The sequence below is a fragment of the Poecile atricapillus genome, chromosome 20 (genome assembly GCF_030490865.1).
Source record: "Poecile atricapillus isolate bPoeAtr1 chromosome 20, bPoeAtr1.hap1, whole genome shotgun sequence".
NCBI lineage: Eukaryota > Metazoa > Chordata > Aves > Passeriformes > Paridae > Poecile > Poecile atricapillus.
Window position 1 is genome coordinate 3,394,738 of NC_081268.1, and position 19,556 is coordinate 3,414,293.

The 19,556-nt window shown below is 55.6% G+C and overlaps 1 protein-coding gene across 6 annotated transcripts; it reads left to right on the forward strand.

Annotated features, from left to right (window-relative positions):
• Window positions 1-1,429: 1,429 nt before the first annotated feature.
• Window positions 1,430-19,542, forward strand: EGFL7 (EGF like domain multiple 7). Of its 6 annotated transcripts, XR_009279168.1 has the most exons (12): window positions 1,430-1,597; window positions 4,003-4,306; window positions 7,403-7,471; window positions 7,871-8,046; window positions 12,316-12,490; window positions 13,916-14,035; window positions 14,169-14,281; window positions 14,833-14,928; window positions 16,185-16,349; window positions 17,159-17,223; window positions 17,489-19,168; window positions 19,264-19,542. XR_009279168.1 is itself a non-coding variant. In XM_058853438.1 (11 exons), exons 2-11 carry the CDS (start codon window positions 4,200-4,202, stop codon window positions 19,284-19,286), a joined length of 1,113 nt encoding a protein of 370 aa, XP_058709421.1. In that variant the 5' UTR covers window positions 1,430-1,597; window positions 4,003-4,199; the 3' UTR covers window positions 19,287-19,542. The 6 variants fall into 6 exon arrangements, 3 of the variants coding, with proteins under 3 accessions (XP_058709421.1, XP_058709423.1, XP_058709422.1); XR_009279167.1 differs by lacking the exon at window positions 7,871-8,046; XM_058853438.1 differs by lacking the exon at window positions 7,871-8,046 and having other exon boundaries at window positions 14,146-14,281; window positions 17,489-17,645.
• Window positions 19,543-19,556: the final 14 nt, after the last annotated feature.

Here is a 19,556-nt window from a genome sequence, read left to right on the forward strand (position 1 = left end):
GGATCTCAGATCCCTCACCCACAGGTGGCACAGGCCATCCATGTGACCCCTGAGCCTTTCCATAGGGAGCTGCTGCTTCAAACCCATCACTGAGAGGAAAAGCAGGAGGTTGAGCCTCCCTGCTGTTAATTTGAGCTCCCAGGCACTCATTTTTGCCTCGAGGAGATTCCCCTGGACAGCTGTGCTCCCAAAGATTCCCTCAGCTGGGAATGCCTGCACCCTGGGAGCGCTCACACACGGGGTACACAATCAGCTGCTGCTGGGGAGGGTGATGGGCAGCCTCTCAAACCCTTTCTGCCAAGGAAAACAAGAGGGGGCTTTCTTTAGCCATGCATTTATATAAATAAACACAGGAATATTTTGCAGCTCTCGGGGGATTTGCCCAGAGCTCTGTTCTGCTGAATCAGGGTGGGAGTAATTCCGTGCTGCCTGTGAGCCTGCGCAGGAGCTGCCGGCACGAGCTGGGGACACAGGGGAGCCCCAGGTGGCACGTGGCCCTAAATCCATGCCAGGCACTCTGCTGGGACAGGAGCACAGCCCACGGGCTGCCGTGGGGGTCTGGAGAGTCAAGAAATACTTGCCACTGCCACAACCCTCGTGCTTCAAAGTGCCTCTGCTTTCAGTGTGGACTGGAGTACCTAAATCCCATTAAAAACTGTATTGTTCCTGCTTGGGTTGCCCAGAGCTGAGGTCACACACACACACACAGATGAAATTTGAAATACAATCACTTTTGCACCTGAATGGGCTTGAAAGTTACAGCATCAGGGCAGCTGTTTCCACGCTTCTCTGCTGCCTGGCCATGAAGAGAACAAACACCTTTGTCAGGTGATGTCCTGCAGATTTAGTGACCCAAACCATGCACCTCTCTCTTTCCCAACATAGGCACAGGGTGCCAATAGCACAGTCTTGTATCCCAAATTTCGGGAGGGTCACAAATACCCCAGAAGGTGCTCCACTGGCAGGCAACATCCACACAGCCCCTCCTGAGGAGGTGGCCACCAGCCCTGGCATGCTTGGCACAGGTCCCCGGTGCTGTGGGGGTCCCCAGTGTCCCCTTTGAGGGGGAACGAGAGGCGGCTGCAGTGGGAGCTGCCAAAACGTGCCCCAGTGGGGCGGGATGGATCCCACCCATCCCAGGCCTGCTGTGAGGCTCAGGAGGGAGCCTGGGCGAGCAGCCCTGTCCCTCCCCGTGTCCCCAAGGACTCGTGGCTGCTCCTCTCCGTGTCAGCCCCCCGTGCCCGTCCCCGGTGGGCTCGGCGTGGGGGTCCCGCCCCGTGGCCCCTCTGCCCCTCGGGGCGGCCGTGTTTGTTCTCCTCGCGGCGCCCCTTATCAGCTCCCAACACACACAGGAAGTCCTGTCTGGGATTGTCCATCCCCGGCCTGATTTATACAGGAAGAAAAGCATAAAAAGCCGCCCTTCCACCTCGGCAGCCGCCTCCTGCCTGTGCGCGGCCGGCGGCCGGCCATGCCTGGGACATTGGGGACATCGGGGACACCGGGCTGGTGGCCGGGGCCGCTGGACACGGCGTGGCCGGGCAGGGATGGCCACCAGGAACCACCAGGGAGCACGGCGGGGGACAGCGGGGCACCCAAGGTACCCCAGAGCCACAACGGGGATGGATTCGATGGGATGGGATGGGATTTGGGATGGGATTTGGGATGGGATGGGATGGGATGGGATGGGATGGGATGGGATGGGATGGGATGGGATGGGATGGAATTGGGACCTGGCACTGTGTCCTTGTGAGCTCTGAGTGGGTTTTGTCCCTGCTCATGATGCTGAGAGCCTTGGGGATGGCTGAACACCCAGCATGGAGTGAACAGGTGTGTGAGGTGTGTCAGAGCACACAGGTGTGTGAGGTGTGTCAGAGCACACAGGTGTGTGAGGTGTCAGAGCACACGGGTGTGTGAGGTGTCAGAGCACACAGGTGTGTGAGGTGTCCATGGGAGCACACAGGTGTGTGAGGTGTCTGTGGGAGCACACAGGTGTGTGAGGTGTCTCTCAGAGCACACAGGTGTGTGAGGTGTCAGAGCACACAGGTGTGTGAGGTGTCTGTCAGAGCACACAGGTGTGTGAGGTGTCTGTCAGAGCACACAGGTGTGTGAGGTGTCTCAGAGCACACAGGTGTGTGAGGTGTCAGAGCACACAGGTGTGTGAGGTGTCTGTGGGAGCACACAGGTGTGTGAGGTGTCCATGGGAGCACACAGGTGTGTGAGGTGTCTGTCAGAGCACACAGGTGTGTGAGGTGTCAGAGCACACAGGTGTGTGAGGTGTCTGTGGGAGCACACAGGTGTGTGAGGTGTCAGAGCACACAGGTGTGTGAGGTGTCTGTGGGAGCACACAGGTGTGTGAGGTGTCTGTGGGAGCACACAGGTGTGTGAGGTGTCTGTCAGGGCACACAGGTGTGTGAGGTGTCTCTCAGAGCACACAGGTGTGTGAGGTGTCAGCACACAGGTGTGTGAGGTGTCTGTGGGAGCACACAGGTGTGTGAGGTGTCTGTGGGAGCACACACAGGTGTGTGAGGTGTCCATGGGAGCACACAGGTGTGTGAGGTGTCTGTGGGAGCACACAGGTGTGTGAGGTGTCTGTCAGAGCACACAGGTGTGTGAGGTGTCTGTGGGAGCACACAGGTGTGTGAGGTGTCTCTCAGAGCACACAGGTGTGTGAGGTGTCCCTGGGAGCACACAGGTGTGTGAGGTGTCCATGGGAGCACACAGGTGTGTGAGGTGTCTGTCAGAGCACACAGGTGTGTGAGGTGTCTCTCAGAGCACACAGGTGTGTGAGGTGTCTGTGGGAGCACACAGGTGTGTGAGGTGTCTCTCAGAGCACACAGGTGTGTGAGGTGTCCCTGGGAGCACACAGGTGTGTGAGGTGTCCATGGGAGCACACAGGTGTGTGAGGTGTCTGTCAGAGCACACAGGTGTGTGAGGTGTCTGTCAGAGCACACAGGTGTGTGAGGTGTCTGTGGGAGCACACAGGTGTGTGAGGTGTCCATGGAAGCACACAGGTGTGTGAGGTGTCTGTCAGAGCACACAGGTGTGTGAGGTGTCAGGGCACACAGGTGTGTGAGGTGTCTCAGAGCACACAGGTGTGTGAGGTGTGTCAGAGCACACAGGTGTGTGAGGTGTCTGTGGGAGCACACAGGTGTGTGAGGTGTCAGCACACAGGTGTGTGAGGTGTCCATGGAAGCACACAGGTGTGTGAGGTGTCTGTGGGAGCACACAGGTGTGTGAGGTGTCTGTGGGAGCACACAGGTGTGTGAGGTGTCTCTCAGGGAACACAGGTGTGTGAGGCAGCCTCCCCCTGCTCCTGGCGAGGCTGGATCTGCTGTCAGCGCCGTGCTCTGAGCAGAGCCCAGCCTCCAGCACTGCTATTTTTATGTCACCCCACTGGCACTCAGGCTGTTTTCATGGGGAGGAGAAGCCAGTGGGTAAATTTTACCTCCTGTGCGTGTAGAGGCTGCAAACACTTGCACAAATTCCTGTGAGATAGCTGGAAATTCTTAGTTAATCTCTTTTCTTTCTGTAACTCCCTCCCTTTTCCCTCTGCCTGCTCTCTGGATACCTCTGACACATCACCACACTGTCCATCCTCCCTGCTCTGCTCCCAGCCCTCTGCTCTCCTCTGTGTGCTGCTGAATGCGCCCCAGCCCCGGGTGGGATGTGGGGCAGGACAGGGATGTGGCTGGGGACTGTCCTGGCTCTCCCACCAAGGCTTGTCCTGCCTAACAGCCGAGCCTGGATCACGCTGGTTGAGCACAGCAGGAGCTCGGCAGAACCTCCCAGATTTATAACCACAGAGCTGGGTGCTTTTCATGCTGCCTGCAGCTACCTGCTCTCCTCATCTGTGGCACTGCACAGTGCAGGCAGGAGGCTTTCAGTGGGAACACAGGGTATTTTGGGATCAAGGAACAGCTGGGATACCCAGGCACTGTCTGGAGCAGAACCACGCTAGTGAAGGGCTCTTGGTAGAAATAACCCAGCATTATTTTTTCCCAGGGTCCAACATTCATGGAACCAACTCCCCGAGCAGAGAATCAAACACAGAAAGAAGCAACAAGGCTTTGGCAGTGATTAAATAATTTCAAGCTGGATTGGGAAGGTCTGGCAGTGCTTGGGAGACTGTGGAAGGTCGTTGTGGCTGGAGCTGGAGCATCCTCAAAAATCCACCTCACCTCTGGGCAGCAGTGGAAAACATGGATCTGCCCTGGCAGATTCCCACTGCTCTTCCCTGGGATCTGCCGATGGAGCTACTCCCCCCTCTCTGCTGTTCTGCTACCAGCTCTCCCAAGTTTCCCTGGAGGTAAGGACGAGAAACTGAATCTGCTCTGGAGGTTCATTTGAGCCTTTCCCAGGCTCTGCTGCTGCAGATGGGGCTGGTCTGGGGGAGGCAGATTTACAAACTGCAACAAATTGGGGTAAAGGAGCCTGCCCCACAGTCCCAGCAGCAGCAGGAGGGCTGGGAGAAACAGCAGGGAGAGCACCAGGCCAGACAGGGAAACAAAAGCGTCTCTGCAAAGAGAAGGGGGGGATCAGAACTCTTCTTTCCCCTCTCCCAAAGTGATCCCAGGATCCCCGTCCTGCCCACAGCCTAGGGCAGGTTCCTGCAGCTGGAGGCTTTCCCCTGGAAGAAAAAGATGATCAGAGCAAAAATTTCTTGTGTGAAAGGCTCTCTGCTGAGCTGTTCCCTGGGTGGGTGAAGGGGCTGAGCCATCCTGAAGCTCCCACCAAACTTCCCATGTTCCCATTCACTGGGAAAGTGGGGCAGGGGACCACTGCCAGGTTTTGCCAGGGAAATTTTACAGAAAGCCACAAAATTCCGTTTATTCTTGGGTGGGATGAATCATTTCCTAGTTTTTACGCTGCAGCTATTGCTGCCTCCTCTAAATGTAAATAAAAATTCAAGCGTGGATATGAAGGGAAATAAAGCTGGCTATGGGATGATGCCCTGTTCCTGCATTTGTTTTTGCACAGCTCCAGCTCAGCTGCTGGTTGTCCCCATGGGCACCTTAAGTTATAACACACTGGTCCTGAGACAATTAATTCTTGTGAAGTCCTTACTCAGGAAAAAAAAAAAAAAAAAAAAAATCACTTTGTGGGGCTCAGGTCTTGGTATTAATATGCAGAGCCCTGAGCCACTGGTGACAACAGAGCGAGAGCCATGGGTCGAGTCCTTTTCTTGGTCTGACCTGGTTTTATCCCACTGCCATCAGTGGAACCCTCTAGATTTCCACTGTGATAGCTGGTGTGCAGCTGACGCAGCTGAGAACAATATGGGCCAGAACAGAATGGTGGGAGGTCATTTTCCTCACAGAGCTCTGCAGAACAGGGGCTGCTCCTGAGCTTAAACTGAAATGTAAAGTTTACAAACAGCCTCATGAACAGCCCAAGCAGAAGAATTTGTCCTAGAACAGCAAAAGCCATTCCTCCTTTTTTTTTTGTTTTTTTTTTTTGTTGAGAAGCACCAAAATTTCCCTTTTGCTTTAGCAAGTGCTTCCAGTTCCGTGCCAGACCCCCGTGGAGGCCAGTGAGAGCCCATTGTGTGCCGCAGGTGTGGGGTCAGCCACGGCTTGTGGGGGCTGGAAAGTTTTGCATCTGTATGTGTGTCACTGTCCTGCCCGTGTCCCCATCCATCTGTCACTCCAGCCTGGGGAGAGCTCGTGTGCCTGGGCACGTCCCCTTTTCTGTCGGGGGCTGGAAGTGCTCCTCTCTAAAGAGCAGGTTCCTGATGTGGGATTTTAATGCTGATCTATTAATTCTCCACTGTTAATCCTCCCTTTTTCATGCCTCCCACCCTCCAAGCTCTCCTACCAAACAGGGAAGCTCTTCCAGCCCTCAGTTACAGCCCTCACTCGGGGGGATGTTGGATGTTGGATGCCCAGGCAGCTGCAGTGGGCTTGGCAGGCTCTGGGAAATGGGGAGGTGAAAATCTCACCTGGTGCTCAGCCTGAGATCTGCTGGGGGCCAGCACTCGCCGCCCCTCCCAGCTCACGCTGGTGGTAAAACCAGTGGGAGACAAGGAGGTTTTGACATTGTTGAATCTAAGAGGGAGGTTGGGCAGAAACATTTCTTTCCTGGCCTGGAGACAAGCATTAATATTAGATGTCGTGGGAGTACACTGCTGGTGTGCAAGGGAGAAAGCTGTGGGGGAAAAATGTAAAACATCGGGCAAGGGAGGACTTTGAATTCAGGCGGCCACGCAGGCAGGAGCCCAAATCCCCTGCTGCCTTTGTCAGGAGCTCATCACACTGACATGAACAGTGCCAGCAGATCTGATCTTCCCCCACTCTGAGCTGGCATAACTCCTCTGCTTCCAAGGGAACTTTGCCAGGCCTTGTCCTGGGGGATTTCCCTCCCAGCATAATGAATATTAGCACAGAAGACACAGAACCCTCCCTGGGAGCGGAGGATTAAATGCTCTTTTAATGGGCTGTATGCAGTTCTTTAGCAGCTGACACGGGCACTTGATGGAGCAAAGATTTGACCCAATAAATGGGACTGGAAAGGAAACTTTCTGCAATTAAAATATTGGCAGAATTTTAAAATGCTCGGTGCACTTAGGGAGTCACTGCCTATGGCTGAGAAGGCTCCAGTGGAGTCCCTGGTAGGAGCGTGCTGGGTCCTGTGCTGCATGGTGGTGTCCTGTGAGGAGCTGAAGGATGAGTCCATCCTCTTCCTCACCATCAAATTTACACTTGGAATTCCAGGGGTTCATGCAAAGGTTTCCTGGGCAGTGAGGGATGCTTGTCCTTAAATGGAGTGTAATGGTAAAACAGAGTGTAATGGTAAAATAGAGTGTAATGGTAAAACAGAGTGTAATGGTAAAATAGAGTGTAATGGTAAAATAGAGTGTAATGGTAAAATAGAGTGTTGGGGAGCAGCAGATGGGATCACAAATCAGGGAGCTGAGCTTGGATACACCTGGGAGGCTGTGCCAGGTGCACTCCTGTTCTCCTGGCTTCTTGGAAAATCCCAGCCTTGAGCAGTGGCAAAGCTGCTGGAGGGGATAGATCCTGCTCAGCAAATCCCTTCTGCTCTGCTCAGCCCCTGCTCGTACCCTGGCTCGCTCAGCCATAAAGGGTGCAAAGGCTCTGCCTGGATTCCCACTGGGATCACAGCAAGGAGAGGGAGGATCAGGGCCATAGGATGCTCCTAAAACCCTCACTGTGGGATGGGGATGGATTTCCTCACACCCTGCCACGGGTGTGACACAGCAGCAGTGTGAGCTCAGTGCCACAGGGACTGTGGCCACCACCCTGCTCTGATCCCTCACCCCCTCTGCAGGGATCTTTGGGAGTGTCCAGGGAACAGCAGGGTCCATCCTGGACAAGGGCTGGGTCTCTGCTCTCTGTCTGCCTGACAAAGGGAGTGTAACTCTGGGCTTTTTCTGTCCTCACAGAAAGAAACCAGGATGCTCCTTAAGCAAAAGATCTGTGCCCAGGACACCTGATGGAGCATCGTGGATGAGGTGAGTTGTCTCAGCTCCAAAATGAGATCCTGTGCTTTCAGTATGTCCACACAGAGAGGCTCTGGCTTCCACAAGCATTTTGCAATTATTAGACAATAATTCAGGCTCTGTTCATCTCCCCCATCCACCAGAAAAAACCCAGTAACACTCTCTGCATAGCGGGATAATTACTGTGCTCCCAAGGCTCTTGGGAGAAGTTACCTGTGCTGATGAAATTAAGGGAGCTGAAACCATTCCCCAGGGGTAGGATGGGTCCAGAGGGTGAACAAACCTGTGTGAGATGCTGTACAACACGGAGCTGCACTTCCACCAGCACCAGCAAACCTTTCCCTGCTGCTGGGAGGGATCTCCATCTCCACCAGCACTTCCAGAGAGGATTCCCCTCTGTTCCCCTCTCAGGGAGGATCCCACCAAAGCTCCTTTCACACTGAGAGCCCCAAGCAGCCATCAGATTGCCCAGAGGGTGCAGCACTGCCCGAGGTAGCTCCAGTTCCATCAGCAGTGTATCCCTGAGGAAATGAAGGGGATGGGCCAGTGATCTCAGTTGCTCTCTTGGAACCATTATTGTTGAACTGGTAAATATTTCCTTTTAAATGCTTACATGCTTTCAAAAAATTTGCAGGGCTTAGTGGGAACAAATATTCCCAGGGGGCTGTATCCTGCCATTCATTTGCACATCAGATCCCTGCTATCTTTAAGAATGGTTCTGTGCATGGGCAGGCGCCTAAGTCATTTGAGAAACAATAACCCTCTGTGCTCTAATTTTCCAGACAAAAATGTAGACAAAACAAGTGGCAATTTGGCACAAACCGAGCCACTTTGATAAATAACTGGGCATTTAAGCGGAGAAGCCTGTAGGCAGCTGGGCTCGGGCTGCCCGAGCTGTCCCGGGGCAGGTGTTGGGCAGCCGGAGCTGAGCCCTGGGTGTCACCCTGGAGAGTCCCTCTGCAGCTGGGGGGCTTCCAAGGAATTCTCTAAGCATCCTTTAGGATTTGCTGGAAACCTGGCGGTTCATCACCGGCTCCTGCAGGATTTTGGGATGAGCTCAGGGCGATTAGCGGGCACGGCGGGAGGGTCAGGACCAGGTCTCTAACCTAGGGACTGGTGATGTCTCCTCCTAAAACCCTCTGTGCTCATGGTGGGGAGCGCGGACCACGACAGGAATTTTTAGTAAAGAGAATTAATTCTGCCCTGGCCACTGCACTGGTGAGGGACCATTCCCCCGGGGCGTCTGAACACCCCTGGGCGAGGGGGTGCTGGGGGGCACAGCGTGTCCTCGCAGCGTGGGGCTGCGGGGCTGATCCTGCCCTGGGGCCGCCAGGTAAAGCTCCAGATCCACCGGGGAGGGGGCCCCCCGCCATCCTGTCCCCAGCGGCTGGACAACATTCGGGACCCAGAGCAGCGTCTCGGGGGTCCTGCCCTGTCTCCCCCCGGTGCTGCCCCGTCCCCGCACGGGTCCCGGGGAGCCGGGGGCAGGTGGCGGCCGGCGGGGCGGGGGCAGGCGGAGATCCCCGGGCCCCGGCGCTTCCCCCCGGCCGGGAGGCTCCGCTTTCCTGCCCGCCGGGAGCTCATTGGGCCGGGGCGGAGGGACCGGCTCGGGCCGGGGGAGGAAATGCGCGGGGGGCCGCGAATCGGCGGCGACTCCGCGGCTCCGCCACCGGCACCGGTGAGTCCCGGCGGGAGCCGCCCGGGGCTCGGCACGGCCGGGGGGGCTCGGCACGGCCGGGGGGACTCGGCAATCCGGGGGGACTCGGCAATCCGGGGGGCTCGGCAATTCGGGGGGACTCGGCAATCCGGGGGGGCTCGGAAAGCCGGGGGGACTCGGCCGCATCCCCGGCCGGGAGGGGCGGGGGCCGGGAGTGCCGGGGGTGCCGGCCGAGCGGGGCTCGGTACCGCAGCGGGGAGGGGGGTCTGGGCCGGCGGATGGGCTCCGCCTGCCCCGGGGCTCGGGCTGCTGCGGCCGCGGGGAGCATCCCCGGGACACCCGTGTCCCCACGGCCCCGGGGACATCCGCGTCCCTGCCTCCCCCCGGGCCACCCGTGTCCCCACAGCCCCCGGGCCACCCGTGTCCCCACGGCCCCCGGACACCCGTGTCCCCATAGCCCCGGGCCACCCGTGTCCCCGCAGCCCCCGCGGTTCCCGGGTCCCCGCAGGACCTGCAGCCCCGCGGGCCACCCGCATCCCCCCAGCCCCCGGCGGCTCGGGTCCCTGCATGATGATGCTGTCCCCGCAGCCCCCGTGTCCCCGTGTCCCTCGGGACAGTGCCACTGTCCCCTCCGCGGTGTCACCGTGGCCGTGTCCCGCTCCATCCCGCGGTACCGCATCCCAGCCTGCGCAGGGGGCAGCCGGAGGTGTCTGGGAGGGAGAATCCATCCCCCTGCGGCCGGGGCTGACCCTCTCCGGGCGGGTTTGGCTCTGAGGGCACAGGCCGGGTTTGGAGCCGCGGTTTCTCCTGCAGAACCAGGCCAGGCTGTCGGGAAAAGTGCGGCCGTGGCGGTCCCGGGAGAGCCATGGCATCCTCGCCAGGGGCTGGGTTCTCTCAGTGCAGCCAGAGCACGATTCCTCCTGCTGCCGGCAGCTGGAGTTTTAGTCTTGCTTCCGTGGGCAGAGCTGGGGAAAGTGCTGCTCTCCTGCGCCGTGGGCTGTGTGTCCCCTCGGTTGCTGTGGCAGGTGAGGCAAGAGAAGAATTTTGGGAATTTTGGAAGATTTTAGGAATGGTTCTGGCTGGTGGGACAGGGACCCGCAGACTCACAGGAGCACGTGGTCAGCCAAGGAGGGTTTGCTGACCCCTAAGACATAATGTCTCTTGTCAGACCACGGGGCTTCACCTCTTCATTTGAGAGGCTTAAAAGGCAGAGACAAAAAAAAGGATCTATTTTTTCTTGGCCATAATTTTTTTTGTCCCCCTTGAGTTCTGTGCTTTAAAATAGCATGGAATAGATGGTGGCAACAGGTTGGAGCATCTTCAGCAGCTTTAAAGAGGTTGATTTCTGTAAAGCCATAAAAAAGACAAGTCTAGACGATCATATTTTCTACTTTTACAGCTTTTTCTGGCATGAAGCAACCATAATTTTATGACCCAGAGGGATCCTCGAGCACTCGAGGCAGGGCAGTGCTGCTCTAGCTCCAAGTGAACAAACAAACTCTCTGTATTTTAGTCTCGTGCCCTCTGTTTCTTGCTGTCCCCACAAGGAAAGCTCCCATGGCAGCCACGGGAATCCTGTGGGAGGATGGAGAAGGTTGGCAGAGTTTGACTTCCAGACTTCAGGAGCAGCTGTGAGAGCCAGGGATCTGGGATTGTAGGGAAGTTTTGTGTCCCAGTTTAGCCCTGGGAAAAGCTGGCTGATGGAGCAAAGGGGAGTTGGTGTGTGTCTGTACCCCAGTGTCCTTGGAATGTCTCCAGGGCTGGGGAGAGGGAAAGCTTCTTCACGATTTTTTTAAAGAAAACTTTCCTGCAGGACGAGCAAGATTTGCTTTCCTGATGGTGGAGGTACCATAAATTCATCATTAGGAAATTAAACTAATTGCTGTGTTTGAAGGAGAATGGAGGACTACAGGCTTTAAAGCACCAAAATCCTCCTTCCATCCTCAGGGCTGGGCTTTCGTGGAAATCTGCTGGGATATTTGATATTTGACATCTGATATTAAGGGGCAGGGAGGCACCAGGCTGGTTTCTCTCCAGATGTGAATCTCTATTTCTCCCTGCCTCAGATTCTTCTCCTGCACCAAGAAAAGGACAATCCTGAGTGCCTTGGAGAAGGGCTTGGAGACCTGCAGGGTCTGCAGATTAGCCATGGTCATTTGTAACAACCTGTCTCAGAGCTGGGATTTCCCAATGGAGTTTGGGGATCAAACTGGAATTTTCCAGTCCAATCCTGCCCACAGGGGATTTTAGAAAGTTGATTTGCTGCTCACCATATCTGCAGTCTCAGAAGGTTTCTTGTTGTGTATCCTCCCCTTTCAGAAAGTTTAATCAGCACAGTCTGATTCTTTCTTTAACTGCTGCATATTTAAGGTGGGTTTCTTTATTTCTTTCTCCTTCAGCTGCTGCCATCCGGAGGCCAAGTGCTTTGTTTAAATGAGATATTGTTTAAACTGGATATTGTTTAAATTGGATATTGTTACCGACCCTCTTCAGCCTTGTTTTGTGTTTGTCCTCTGCTAGAAAATCAAAACCTCTCGGTTTGTGCCTCAGAACCGACTCTGCAGATGGTACATATGGCCCTTACAGCACTTTGTCACGAATTTATGTTTTAAACAGAAGAAGATCAGATTTCAGTGTTTTATGTGGTGGGAAAACACAGCTTTACAATGCTGTGTGCATTAAGAAATGATGGGCCATTGTTTTGCCCTCACTGCCTGGAACTGGCAGCGAGTTTCAGGCAAAACACATCCCTACCCTGCCCCAGAACACACAACTGCACAGCCCCTGGTGCCCTGAGAGCATCTCCAGGCATCCCCCGGGGGAAATCAGGAGCAATTCCTGAATTAATATTGTCCCACCGTGATGAGACAAGTGGGGCAAGGTGGGTTTGTGCCTGCAGCAGCTCCCACCTCGCCAGGGGTTTGTTTGTCCCCACGGCTCTGTGGGATGTCCCCAGCTGGGCAGGGACACCTCATGGAATCACAGAACTGTTGGAAAAGACCTTTGGGATCATCTTTGACCTAACACCTCCTCATCACCTGCACCATGGCACCGAGTGCCACATCCAGTCTATTTTAAACAAATCCAGGGATGGTGACTCCACCGCCTCCCTGACGATTCTGGTGCCCAGTTGCTCTTTCAGTGAAGAACTTTTTGCTGATGTTTCCTCACATTCACAGCTCTGCTCTCCTGCTTGCAGGGATCCCCACAGAAGGCCGAGCTATGCAGTAGGAGCCAGCACATCCCAAAGGAAAGCAGGACCCGGTGGTGCCGCGGGAGGGACGGGACATGCGGAGCCTCGGCTGCCTCCTCCTCCTCTGGGGACTCCTCCTCATCCTCAGCACCACCAGCACAGAGGGCTTTGCCCAGGCAGGGTAAGGCCCAGTTTTGTCTGCACCTCTCAGGTGTGTTCTCCCCCCATCAGGGTGAGGGGTGTCCTCTCTGCGAGGGAACAGCCCTGTGTGGCTCTCTGGGCTGGTGAGGAGGTGGAAAAAGCTCTCCCAGGGCTCAGCTGCCCGTTGCTGGTTGTTTGCTTCCTCACTGAAGCCAAAACCTCTCTCAGAGGAAATGTCCCAGCTCTGTTTAACTCCCTGCAGGGATACAAAGATGCTCTGGGCTTTTTGTCCAGGAGAGTCTAAAGCTCATCAGGCCCTGAGCTGTCCAGGAATTGTTACTGTCTCTTTCAAGCACATCTTTCATGAAAATAAGTGTGAAATCCTGCTAGCACACAAATCAAGCCTTGTGAACAAGCTGTGGTTGGAGGATGCAGCTCCCAGCTCTGATGGACATCCAGGGGTGTGGAAAGCACAGGATGCTGCTGGGGCCCACGTTCCTGCAAGCCCAGCAGTGGCAGCTCCAGCAATTCCCCTCCCCTTGCTGGGGAATGGGTCTGGGAGAGCTCCCTGGATCCCAGCACAGCCTGGGCAGGCACAACTCAGCTCCTGCCGGGTCTGAGGAAGCCCAGAGCTCAGTGCCCCAGTTTATTCCCCAGCTGAGAGGAGCTGGAGCCCAAAACCCACCCCCAGACACAGCTCACATTTTCTACAAAGTTTGTTTTTACACTGAAATGCTCCTCCAGCATCAAACCTTTCACATTCTGTCCAGGACTGAAACCACAGCTGAATTCCTCGCTCACATGCAGCTAAAACTTTGTTCTGAATTTTACAAAGCAAACAACTGCCATTTAAAAATTGCATCTTCTATAACATTAATCATGAGGCTGAGAGGAGTTTTCTGGAGTTAATGGAAGCCATCTGATGTCCATGCTAATTCCCAGGCTTTTTATTTTAGTTTCTAATTGAGCTGGGAGGCTGAGACAAGTAGACAGTTCCTCAGTGGGACTGACCTGCTTGGGCTGGAAATTGTTGAAAAAAAAAGGATGTTTAACCAAGACCACTTTGGCTGTTAACCTTGGGAAAGTTTTTGACTGGATAACACTTATCTTAGGAAGGCTGGGGAGTGCCTTTTATCCAACCTCTATTTTCTTTGCGGTGAGCCTGACCCTTCCTGTGAAATCATTAATTTCTTGGTGACCACAGGGGCATTCGTTTCAGGAATGCAAAAGTCTCAGAAAGGAAAAATCCGCCTAGAAAGTGATTTTAGGGGAAGGGAGACAATGAATGTAATGAGTAAATCATCCCTAAATCTGGGTCCCCTGGGACGGGGGGAGGAGCGCTCCAGAGTTGTGTCAGTGACCCGAATCAGTTTGAGGAGGGTTCCCAGGTCCCTGGGGCACCAGCCATGGGCAGAGAGGGAGCTCAGCCCCGTCCTGGCTGTGGGGCTGACCCCTCTGTGCTCAGCCGCAGGGTGTGCGCCGCGGGGCCCAGCGCCCGGAGCGCCCCGGCAGAGTCCCACGTGCAGCCCGAGTACCAACCCTACCTCACCACCTGCCAGGGCCACCGCCTCTGCAGCACCTACAGGTGAGCCCAGCTGCCTGCACACATCCTGCTCCATCCCCAGGGACGGGCATGGCAGCCCCTGGAGCGCCCTGAGCTGCTCTGGGGGCTGGAGGTGGGTTTGGGGTGCCCAGCTCAGCCCGTCCTTGCCTTGCAGGACCATCTACAGGGTTGTCTACAGGCAGAGGCACCGGCAGCTGCCCGAGCCCACGGCCTCGTGCTGTCCTGGCTGGAGCAGAGCAAACGGCCACACACTGGGCTGTAACAGAGGTGAGGACACCCTAGTGCCACTGCCCATCCCCAGACCCCTCGTGTCCCTGCAGGGGACCACATCTCTCATTTACCAACACCCTGCCTGTCAGATGGATTCTCCCTGAATTAAATTTTCAGCATCACAGCCAAATGTGGTTTTATATCTGATTAATTCCCAGCTTTTCTCTGCTGCCTCTTAGGCCTTTTACCTCTGGGATCACTTATTATCTTTACAGTTACCAGAGGATAAATAAAACAAGCCCTTCCCATCTAAATCAGCAGGAATGGATGAGAAATGCTTTCAGGAGGCAACAAATGCAAGCCACAGCAGCCAGTCTGTCCTCAGATGAGCTCAGAGCATGACACCAGGGGCTGCTGCTGCCTGTTGCCCTCCTCCTTCCCATCTTTGCTGCTTCTCCTCTTTCTCCCACCCATCCTGAGCCCTGTTCCCCCTGCAACTCAACCCTGTTGTGTGGTGCTGGTGTGTTTTGGGGGATGCACACATCCAGGGTGGAGGGAGGGAGCTGGGGAGCTGCTGGGTGATGATGTGCTGCTATTCCCTCTCGCAGCTCTGTGCTGGGAGCCGTGCCAGAACGGCGGGAGCTGCGCCTTCCCCGGGAGATGCTCCTGCCCCCCCGGCTGGACGGGGCGAGCCTGCCAGACAGGTACTGACCATGTCCCCCTGTCCCTGCTCCCTGTTCATACCTGCCCTGCTGCTGCTGGGAGAGCTTCTCCTGGGAGCATCCCTGCTGCCATGGGGCTCTGGGTGTCCTTTGGCCCTGCACAACCCCTCAGAGGGGGGACAGGGACCAGAGCCGTGGCTCCTGTCACACCTTTGGGCCACGTCTGATTCTGTCCCTCTGCACGCACATGCACACCTACTCCAGGAGAGGATGGGAAGTGTGGCTCCCAGGAGAGTCTGACCTCCCTGTGGCTGCCTCAGTGCTCCCAGCTCTCCAGTGCAGTTCTGGCATCCCCATTTTCTCTGCCTGCTGCTCTGTGCTGGGTCAGTGTGAGCAGAGCTGTGAGCAAGCCAGCAAAAATCTCCCTGCAGCAGAGAGCCCTTGTGGGGCTGGCCTGGGACTGCGTGTTCCTGATCATCCCTCCCAGGCTTTATAAACTCTTGCTGTAAACTAAAACCCCTTTACTGCAGAGACTAAAAATCCATAAACCAAAAATATCCGGGGTTGGAGGGGAAGCCTGGTGATGTCCAGGCTCCTCTCCAGCACAGGAACAGCCCGGTGCTCCTCACAGCACGGGGAAATCAGGCAGCGTGGTGCATACCAGTGCTGCAAACCTCTGCCACGGCATTTCCCAGCTTTTCCCAGCTTTCCATCCTCCTGTAAGGCAGAGGAGGAGCGTGTGGCATTGACCCATGCTGGACCAGGCAGGGCTGAGCCCATCACTGACAGCTCCAGCTCCAGAGGAAAGGATTTTCCCACTGCCTAAAACAGATTTGCCCGGGCGTGGGAAGCGCTTCAGCTCTTTCTGCTTTGTGGGAACAGCTTTAATAACTCCCCCGTGTGAGGAGAGGTTACTGGGTTTTGTACACACTTGAAAGGCTGATAGCTCCTCGCCACAGCTGGCTGGAACCAAAACCCCGGCCGTAAATCCAGGATGAGAGCTGAGTGCTGCCTGCACCCGCCTGGCCAGAGCTGGGACATTTCTGACCACAGCTTTTACTTCTGGCTGTGTTGTGGGGGAAGCAGGAGGAGTGGAGGAGATCAGACCCCCTCCAGCCTACCCAGATTTATCCAGGCCTGTTCCAGGAACTGGTGGTGCTGAGACACCCAGAGCTGTGCCTGGCACAAACAGCAGTTCACCTGGGGGTACTCAGTGGGGTTCCATTGCAGCCCCCCTGTGCCCAAGCCTGTGCCCCTCACCCTGTCCCGCTCCTCACTGAGCTGTTCCTGTGTTCCAGACGTGGATGAATGTGCCAGCCAGAGCCACGGGTGCAGCCAGCTCTGCATCAACACAGCCGGGAGCTTCCACTGCGCCTGCCGGGACGGCTTCAGCCTCGCTGCCGATGGCAAGGGCTGCCAGCCCCTGCTGCCAGCAGCCGGGACTGACACCTCCAGCCAAGCAGGTAAGCTGTCCCCACACTGAGCCCCAGCTGCTGGGGCCTGAGTGAGAGCTGAGGTAACACTCATCATCACAGAGTGGCAGGAGATGGGAGAGGGGACAACAGCCAGAGCCCCTCAGCTTTATTCTCGCTGACCCAGGAGCGCTTCTCCCACCCAAACAACTTCCCCTGAGCACAAATCCATCTGTGAGGGTGACAGGGCCTGGCTGTGGCTGGAGCTGTCTGGGATGTGTCTGTTCTCTCCGTCATCGTCCTCGTTCCCGCAGGGCAGGTCCGGAGCCACGAGGAGCGGCGCTGGTGACGGCCCATTATTACTTTTGGTACGCGCTGTGACACTTCAAACTCGTACCGTGAGTAATAATGCGCTGTGGCCAGCACGGGCATCACGCAGCAAACATCTGGGACAGCAGGGCACCGCCTGCACGTGCCCCACCTGCCTCTACCCCTGGGCAGGGCCCTCAGCAGGGACAATCCCTTGTGCCCACCACAGCACAGGGCAGAGCTGGGTGGTTTTTGGCAACACAGGCACCAAAGGCTGGGATCCACCAGATCTCTTCTCCTTTAAGCATCGCCCCACTGCCCAAAACCCTCCCCACTTTGTTGCAGGTGCTGCAGCAGCAGGAGCAGCCAGTGCCTTTGGCAGCTGGACTAGATGCCAGCAGGTCCAGCTGATGCTCTGGGGGATGACCCTGGGGGTGGAAAGCAGCAGAGCTTGGCCAGAGCCCTGCAGCCGTGTCTTTCTCCCCAGCAGCTTCCACCTCACCCCAGCAAAGGGCTTTTACTCACTGACATTCCCTCTGTCTTTTTTTCAGGTCCCTCCAGTGAAATGAAGGAAGAAATGGAGGACCTGAGGAGCAGAGTGGAAGCGCTGGAGCAGGTGAGTTACAGCACATCCCCCTGCTCTGTTCCTGCTCAGCCAGCTCCCACCCAGGGCTGTTTGCAGCCAGGGTTTCCCTCTTCCCCAGCTCTATTTTTAACATCCCAGCAGCGATCCCAGCTGTGCTCCCAGCCCACGCCAAGGCTTTTCCAGCCCTTTGAACACAACCACAGCCCCACGAGCCCTTCCTGGTGGGTGCTGCATCCCCCTGGGGGGTCCTCCTGGCCAAGGAGGGATGCACTCACAGCTCCCCTTCTCCCTGCAGAAGCTCCAGCTGGTGCTGGCCCCCTTCCACAACCTGATGCCGCCAGAGGATGTCGGTGCAGACCCCATCAGCCGCCTGTCCCACTCCCTCCAGCAGCTGGACAGGATCGACTCCCTGAGCGAGCAGATCTCCTTCCTGGAGGAGAGGCTGGAGACCTGTAAGTGCCTGGAAAAAGCAGTGGGAAGGATCTCCCTCCAGCCACGGTGGCCACACGGAGCAGATGTGGGCCAGCAAGATCAGTAACACATGTGCCACTGTTAATCTGGACCTGCCTCAAGCTCAGCAGCCTGTAATTAATAAAGGATGAACACCAACAGCCCATTAGCTTTATTTCAAAGCTGTTTCTATGGCTGCACTGTCTGACTGCCCTTGTAGCAGCCAAAAATTGTAGGATTGGCACATGGAAATGTGGCTGTGGGGCAGAGCTGAGGGAGGCACCTCACAGCTGCTGTCCCTTCCTGATAACCCGGTCCTTAGGAAAGAACCCCCAGCTCTTTGGAAATTAACAGTCCAAAAAGTCAGTCAGGGAAGTTTAGGGAGCATGAAGAAGTTGGCAGATTTATGAGCCTGGGAAGTTTTAGGTGTTTCTTTTGGAAGTTTACAGACCAGGAGGGGCACCAGAGAGGGTGTCCAAAGCAGCAAATTGAGGAAGGGACCCCTGTGAGGGCTGTCATGTGTGAAATGGCTGGAGGTGGGGGGGTCCTGCCTGGTATCCCCACCACACAGAGGGACAGCATCCCCTCGGGTCCCTGCGGTGCTCACCTTGACTCCAAGCAGAACACAACTCTCTGAACTCTTTTATTTTGATAGGCAGCTCTTTGCAGCTCATTTTCCCATTAAATAATTCCAAAAACTAGGCATGGCTGGGGTGTGCAACAGCAGCTTGCTGAGTCTTTGAAAGACTCAGGAGAAACTGGTTCAGGGCATAGCCAGTCCCAGTTCAGTGCTTGCAGTAATGGCCGAGAGAGAAAAATAATTCCAAGAACTTGTTTGAAGACAAAGCAGCTGCAAATAGACACTTAAAAACCATCTGAGAAAGAGGTAATTACCAGAACCACTGAGTGTTCCAGCAGGCTGAGTTTTCTAGTAGTGCCCTACACATATTATTAGTGGCAGTACAGAGGAATGTGAGCAGTATCACAAGGTAACATGGATTCATTCCAAGGGATGACTCCAAAGTCCTGAAATTAATTTCTGCCAGGTCTGTCTCAGCAAGCAAAACCTGTTTTTATCTCTTTTCGTGGTCTTGCAAGTCCCTGTAGGACACAAAGCTGTCCTGTCATACTCCAGCAAGCTCTGGGGCTTGCAGGGCATCCCATGGAGTTACTCAGCCATTCTGTGCCTGGTGGAGCATTTCCCACCTGAATTCTACCCTACAACTGCACTCCCCAATTAACTGCTCAGTGGGGATGTGTGCAATGACAAAAAAAAACATTTTCTCTTCTTTAAACCAAGATCTCTTTAAGCCATAATGATTTTGGCCCCTCTAGGTCTGAACTACCCCTGATCCAGCACAGACTGTCACTGGATTTTGGGACATTGTGCACAGGGCCCAGGCAAGGACTGTGACGTGCCAGGGAGGTGAGAGTGACACTTCTGAGTGTGGGGGGGATGAAGCCAGCCTGGGGTTGTTTGGCAAAAGGAAAGCAGCAAGTGTGGGTGATAATCCCAGAAATTCAAGTCAGTCTCATTCTGCCTGGGAAAGACACAAACCAAAGCCAGACTAATGACTGAATTTATCCTGCTTAACTTATTTCTCTTTCCAATCTTCCCAGGTTCCTGCAAGAATGAACTCTAGCAGAAGGCCTGGGGACCTGGAGCAAGCTGAGTGCATCCCAGCTCTCATCTCCCTGTCCAGCCCCAGGCTGGGAATGAAGGCACACCACCTACAGGGAGGCACAGGGTAGCAGGAGAAGGCTGTGCTCCCATCAGCATCTCCATCGTTCTCTCTTCCAGCTCACCTCACCAAAGGTCACGCAGTTCCTTGCAAACTGGACTCTGAGCCCTCTCCCTGCTGGAGAGGCAGCAAATAAATGCCTTACCTCGTGCCATGAGTGCCTGGCTGTGC